The sequence below is a fragment of the Nicotiana tomentosiformis genome, chromosome 1 (genome assembly GCF_000390325.3).
Source record: "Nicotiana tomentosiformis chromosome 1, ASM39032v3, whole genome shotgun sequence".
Taxonomy (NCBI): domain Eukaryota; kingdom Viridiplantae; phylum Streptophyta; class Magnoliopsida; order Solanales; family Solanaceae; genus Nicotiana; species Nicotiana tomentosiformis.
This window is the reverse complement of record NC_090812.1, coordinates 28,666,700-28,673,125: the sequence shown is the minus strand read 5'-3', so window position 1 is coordinate 28,673,125 and position 6,426 is coordinate 28,666,700. Positions and strand designations below refer to the sequence as shown.

The 6,426-nt window shown below is 38.4% G+C and overlaps 1 protein-coding gene across 2 annotated transcripts; it reads left to right on the top strand.

Annotated features, from left to right (window-relative positions):
* Nucleotides 1-3,072: 3,072 nt before the first annotated feature.
* LOC104096978 (protein TRIGALACTOSYLDIACYLGLYCEROL 1, chloroplastic) lies at nucleotides 3,073-6,148 on the top strand. 2 transcript variants are annotated; one of them, XM_009603454.4, is made up of 3 exons: nucleotides 3,073-3,299; nucleotides 4,647-4,762; nucleotides 4,960-6,148. In XM_009603454.4, the coding sequence occupies exons 2-3, from the start codon at nucleotides 4,719-4,721 to the stop codon at nucleotides 5,993-5,995; spliced, it is 1,080 nt and encodes a 359-aa protein (XP_009601749.1). In that variant the 5' UTR covers nucleotides 3,073-3,299; nucleotides 4,647-4,718; the 3' UTR covers nucleotides 5,996-6,148. The 2 variants fall into 2 exon arrangements, with proteins under 2 accessions (XP_009601749.1, XP_009601751.1); XM_009603456.4 differs by having other exon boundaries at nucleotides 3,113-3,279.
* The last annotated feature ends 278 nt before the right edge of the window (nucleotides 6,149-6,426 follow it).

The following is a 6,426-nucleotide window of genomic DNA, read 5'->3' as shown; positions in this document are numbered from 1 at the left end:
GCATATTATATACTCTTAGTCTTATCTCACAGGTGCAAGTTAACTTAAACCTTCCGAACGCGCGGGGTGCTACCCGAGCCATTTCTTTAACCATGAACCTTTGTTTAAGGGATTCCTTTGACTTAACACTTTAGTTTAGTTCCTTGATATTACCACACATTTTCAGTCTTATTCTCCCAATGTGCTATACCTAATCATATATACCTAATATAACCATGCCACGTTACGTATATTACGTAAGAAAAGAGAGAAACACCTGGGGTCTCACACGCGCCATGCGCGCTCAGAATACGTCATCTGAGTACAAATGCCTTCGATCCATACTTTTAGCCGGGGTACCGTATTCAGAACCCGGGCGACAGCTGCATGACCACAAGTATGAATGAGAAGGAAGAAACTTAAGAAAAAAGAATTTTGACGCTTAAAGAGCGATTGCACTTACGAGACACATTCCACTTCTCAGGGAATGGCATGTACTCGGGGGGAATCAAATCCTCATTCTTCACTCAAACGAAGCTTCCATGCCAGCCCCGGTCTCGGTCTTTGTCAATACTCAAAGGGGAGGCTTGCTGGCCCGATATGTAAGTTTGATCAATCCCCCTCGGAATATTCGGGGACTGTATAATCAAAGTAGGTGGTCGATCGTGAACCGATAAGACTCGATCTTGTTCACGAAGTAGCGGAGGAGGATCATGATCCTCCATAATGATAGATGGATTTGCCCGAGGCATACCTCGTACCTCTTGTAAAAATCCAGAACGATCGGGTCCACCGGGCCCGGTGTGAATGGGTAAGTAAACACTTAAGTACCCCTCCACGTGGGTAGTAATGGCGTCCTCGTGCCCGGGTACTACTACATCTTTGCCTTCCCAATTACAGTCCTTTCGAACTCTGGGAAGAACGTCTTCAGTCACGGAGCATATGTATCTTGATACTCCTTCACCCCGGTTCTATTTGGGTGAGGGTTTCTCAACTTTAAAGTCGTCTGCAATTGAGCAGCCCCCGGAATGAACATTTTCAAGGGAGGCTCGTGGGCCGGTTCGTTAGCAGCCACCTCGAGAGAAGTCGTTTCAAGGGCAACTACTTTAGGAGCAACCGCACCAGTACCCGTGGCCGGTTGGGAAGATGAAGAGGAAACTTGTTGAGGAACGGATTTGGATGTTTTGGCCATTGTTATCTGGGGAGGTTTAAAAATTTGAAGAAAGAATACAAAGTTTTGAAAGAACGAGCTTTGAAGATGAAGAATAGGATATGAAGATTTGAAGGAAATCTGGTAAAAACCTGGAAATCACAATGAAAATTGAAGAACAAGGATGAAGATATTAAGATTTGAAAGAGGTTTGATGATAGCTGGAAAGCTCGAAGGTAATAGCTTGGTCGAAAAGTAGAAAAAGAACATAGGGTGGAAGCTTTTATAGGGAAACAAACGATGCTTCACATTCGTGGGCAACCAGCTGATGAGCGACACGTGTTCGAAGTCAGAACGACACGACTGATGGGACGTTTCGTCTCCTTCATCGTAACGTACAAAGGAAGGGACCAGAGAACATCCATTGTTTCCCATCGTTTTGGCAAACCTACTCTCTGAGAAACGAGGGGACTATTTGTATTCTGATAAAACCGAGTCTAATGAGCACTCCGGTTTCTCGGTGAGGCAAATGGAGCAGGGACGTGACTGTAAAGAATCAGAATCAAAACCAGGAGCCTCTCGTATCAAGGTCCCGAGCAAAACATCTGTCCTCGGAGCCATCGGGACCCCGTTCCCCGGGTCCGGTTCGAGCCCCAAAACGTCGGGGAGCATTACCAAATGACCGCACATGACTAACAAAGGGTCGTGATATTCGTGCCCAACTGGATATCACGTCGTGAATCCCGGCCCGTATCGGCAGAAAATCAGTGATTAGTAAAAAGGAAGATTTTTACCTTTCTTAGAATTGTACCCAGGGTAAAACTTCCCCATTATATAAAGGAGAATCTAATTATTCATTAAATACATTGTAACACGCATACCAAGACAATATACTTCTATTATCTCTCTTTATAAAAGTTATTCAAAGTTCTTATTTTTGTTTCTAAGTTCTTCATAAGTGCAAGCTCGGAATCGAAGGCAGGTTCCTCGTTAAGCCATTAACTGAGCTCGGACTCACTCTTATCATTAGTTTGGCCATTTATTACGTCTTTTATTTGCTTAATCTAACGTCAATGATCACTTGTATTTAATTAATCCACATATCTTTAAAACCGTGTATAAATTCAATTGTTATCCGTTTTTAAGGGTAAACAACCTCTACACCATCAACTACTTCATACATACCGCAGTAAACTCTTTGTTGGAGGCAAGAAATATATGTTTTTTAAGGAATGTCTTTTAAAGGGGAAAAAAACTTGTTCAGTTTGGTACAAACATTTTAAATAAAAAATAAAACGTTGTAAAGGTGCAATCAACTATCTAGTAGAAAGGTGTTTAAGATACTTGCAACTTTGTGTAGACTAATACGAGTATTAAACGTTGTACAAATAATATCATCAACCACTTCCTTTTTTTTCCATTGAAATTTCTAGAGTAATTTATTCTAATGTTTAGTTAGGTACAAAAAATAGGTGATACGTAGCTTATACATGAATGATAATGAATGATGATAGTATATTAATTGGCCAATAGTTTTGGTAAAATAGTATTAAGAGAAATTCTAAAGAAAAATCTAGAAATAAAGATTGCTTGTTTAGATTAATTGATTTAAAGAAGATATTTTTAATGAACATCTGATCATTAATTTTTGTGAAAACATATATTTGGATTGTTTCCTATTCTTTCAACACATTTTTACCTAATTTTCAGAAAACAAACCCAGACGCTTTTGGTTTTGATATTTAAAACAAAAAAAAAAATTGAAAACTTGTCTAAACCTTAATTTTGAGCAGCGATGAGCTCAATAACATTTCAAACTTATTGATACATTCAATTTATTAACTGTGGAGGTGATAATAAACATAGTTAAAAAAATTAGTACCAAAATGAAATTACAACTGAATATAGGGACTAACTCGGTGTTTTACTATCTTTTCTTTTCAGAAGAAACAAAATAAAGGAGAAAAAAAAAACATGAAACAAGAATTCGGAAAAGGAAGACTGGCAATCGCCGACTGACTGACAGAGGGAAAGAGAGCGAAGAGCTCTACTCGCAACTGCTCCAGTGGCCGGAAAGAAGCGGGTAGCAACGGCGTCGTTCCATTCTATGCGACACATAGTGGAGAAGAAAAAGGCTGTCTCTGCCAAAGGCAAGTTCGGATCCCAAAAGGTCAATTTCTCGATATTCTTTTAACAGTTTCTTGTTTTCTCGAAATTGAATAATGAAATTAGATTGAACTGATTGTACTATGGCTGGAAATGTAAATTGAGCTGCTGTGGCTGGTAAATTTCTATAATTGTTTTGTAGCACCTGATTTTAGTGATTTTATATTAGTGTTACATTAGGAAATTTAATTTTGTGCAAAATGCGAATTGATGCTGAGATAATGCTAAATGTTGGTGAAACTGGCCAAAATAATGGTAATTTCTGCGAATATTTTTTCTGGTATTTTCTAATGTATTTGATACAAGTTCCGGAAATTTTTAGACTTTGGGTCGCTTTCGTAGGGACACATTGGTGAAACATAGAGTAAGATGAGTTTAGTTGAAGAAGATTCTAGTTCTTGGTCTTATGTATTACTCATGAACTGAGATTTCACAGTGCTAAATAATTAGTGTAAAACAGGTTTCACTTGCCTTCTTTTTGTTTTTATTGTTGAAATGAGAACTTGTTTGACTTTTGTACAAGGTAGTTCATGAAATATATGAGTTACTGGTATGAAGTAGAGGAAATATTGAGTAAAAAGGGTAGAACTGTAGGAATTGGTATCAGACTCATCATGTGGGAAATGGGAATGTTCTGGATTTTTGTTTGGGCAAGTCCCGTCCTCTCTTGGTTTTGTTGTCATTTTACCTCAATTTATCTCCAATTTTGTTTTGATCGTTTACAATTGACTGGTTGAGAAAAAGAAAGTCTTCTATTAAAGAATGATTAAAGCTTTACTTTTTTCTGATCGAAAGATCTTTTTGATGCGCTATCACTATAAAGGTTACAACCTAGGCATTCAAAAGGAATGTTACTACATAAAGCGATTAGAGCGATGCCCCCTTAAATAATTAATCCGGCTTGATTAACCCAAAATGTTTACTTGGAAGATGAAATTCTATTAGATTGATTAATGCCTTCAAAGTGCATTTGAAAAGTTACCTATTAGCTTACCCTTGTCATAGTTTTTTTGACTATCTTTGTGAAGACGAAATTCTATTTCTTTAAAGGTCAAAATGCCACAAGAATTAGTAGAGGGCCAAAGTGCCAAAAGTGTAGGTGCCACTTTGACAGGGAGGGCTTCCCTCCATTAATGTGATGTTCATGATGACATATGATGATGCTGACTGTAAAATATACTTTCTCTTCTTTGTAGTCCTGAGGTCTCAGATTTCTACATCAGATGTCTTAGATTTCACTTGACACCATTTGCTTGCTTTATAGCAAATCCTGTTACCTAAAATTATGTACTCCCTTGGGATTGAGATTCTAAATTTGTAATGATTTAATGCTCCATTTTACTCAAAGCAGGTCATCTTCTTGTGCTGAGAGTGACTTAAAAGACCAAAGATTTCACTTAAAGGGCCCTAGTTCAAAACCAACATGCAAGCAGCTTCTCATTGTTATCCTCTTCACTTATCCAGAAGGTCTCTCTCTTTGCCTTTTGGTTTTGTGTTCATATGTGAAAGTGTATTTTTACTTTCTATAATGTGTCTGTAAATGTATAACATGCAACTTGATGTGTATGTTCAACTTCCATTTACCACACATGGTTACTGATGTGGATTTTCAAAATAGAGTGCATCACTTAGATTGACTTACACTAGCTTTGTATGGATTGCAGAGGCAGCTATAATAAGGTGAGTCATGTAAATGTAAAAGTTTTGAGCTTGAATTGGCTTCCTCGGAGATTTGACTTTAATCAAGGAGCTCAGACCCGTAAGGTTTTAAAACCTTTCAAACTGAAAAGATTCTGTGTGATTCCTAACTCTAATGATGGTCATCCAAGTCTGTCTGTTTCTGAAGAGGACACAACTGCATCTAAAGAGGACACATCTACAGTGGAAGAATGGGAAAATGGAGGAGAAACATTCTTGAGTAAGTGGTCACCTCCCAGGTACTTATGGAGGGGATTATCAGTTCCTATCTTGGCAGGGCAGGTTATTATTAGAATCATAAAGGGTAAAGTCCACTGGAGGAATACTCTTCAACAGTTGGAAAGAGTTGGACCTAAGTCGGTTGGTGTCTGTCTGTTAACAGCAGCTTTTGTTGGCATGGCCTTCACTATCCAATTTGTTAGAGAATTCACTAGATTAGGGTTAAATAGATCTGTTGGTGGGGTGTTGGCCCTTGCCTTTTCAAGAGAGCTAAGTCCAGTTGTCACATCAATTGTAGTTGCTGGGCGTATCGGTAGTGCATTTGCTGCAGAACTGGGCACCATGCAGGTATCTGAGCAGACTGACACGTTGAGAGTTCTTGGTGCAAATCCTGTTGATTATTTGGTGACACCAAGAGTGATTGCTTCTTGCATTGCGTTACCATTTTTAACCCTAATGTGCTTTACAGTTGGAATGGCATCCAGCGCTCTTTTGGCTGATGGTGTTTATGGAATTAGCATAAACATAATCTTGGATTCTGCTCAGAGAGCTCTTAGATCATGGGACCTTATTAGTGCGATGATTAAATCAGGGGTGTTTGGTGCTATTATATCCATCATAAGCTGTGCTTGGGGGGTCACCACGCTGGGAGGTGCCAAAGGGGTGGGAGAGTCGACTACTTCAGCAGTAGTTTTATCTCTTGTTGGCATATTCATAGCTGACTTTGCTCTCTCTTGTTGTTTCTTCCAGGGTGCCGGTGATTCCCTGAAGAATTGTGTGTGACATTTCTATTGTTTTCCCAATTTGGAAGTTTCAAAATGTTAAATTTTGTAGCCATTATTTTATTGTTTCAAGAGAATCAGCACCCATGAATGAACAAAAAATGGATGTATGCTAGTATTGGAAGCCAATTCTGAAGCAAATCGGGTTTTGTCACCCTTTTGGATTTTGGCTAAATTTCCCGTTGTGCTTCCTTTGACTCTCATTTGGTACAAGGCTTAATATGTTCAAGGGTTCGATATAGCATGTTAATAGATATGGGTAAAAACTTAACCGCATCAGGTGTTTCCACCGAACAATACATACATGATACATGTTTTTATAAATATGGTTATCATTAAATCATGGTTAATTAATACTCATTAAACCATGGATAGATTTGGGGGTAAACGCTCAGTGCGAATAAGTTTTTCAAATTTCTAGTTAAAGTCATC

Excerpts from the sequence above, each read along its gene's own strand:
- LOC104096978 (XM_009603454.4), top strand. The coding sequence starts at position 4,719 with ATGCAAGCAGCTTCTCATTGTTATCCTCTTCACTTATCCAGAAG. Across the intron at positions 4,763-4,959 it reads CCTCTTCACTTATCCAGAAG|AGGCAGCTATAATAAGGTGA; the intron begins GTCTCTCTCTTT and ends TATGGATTGCAG.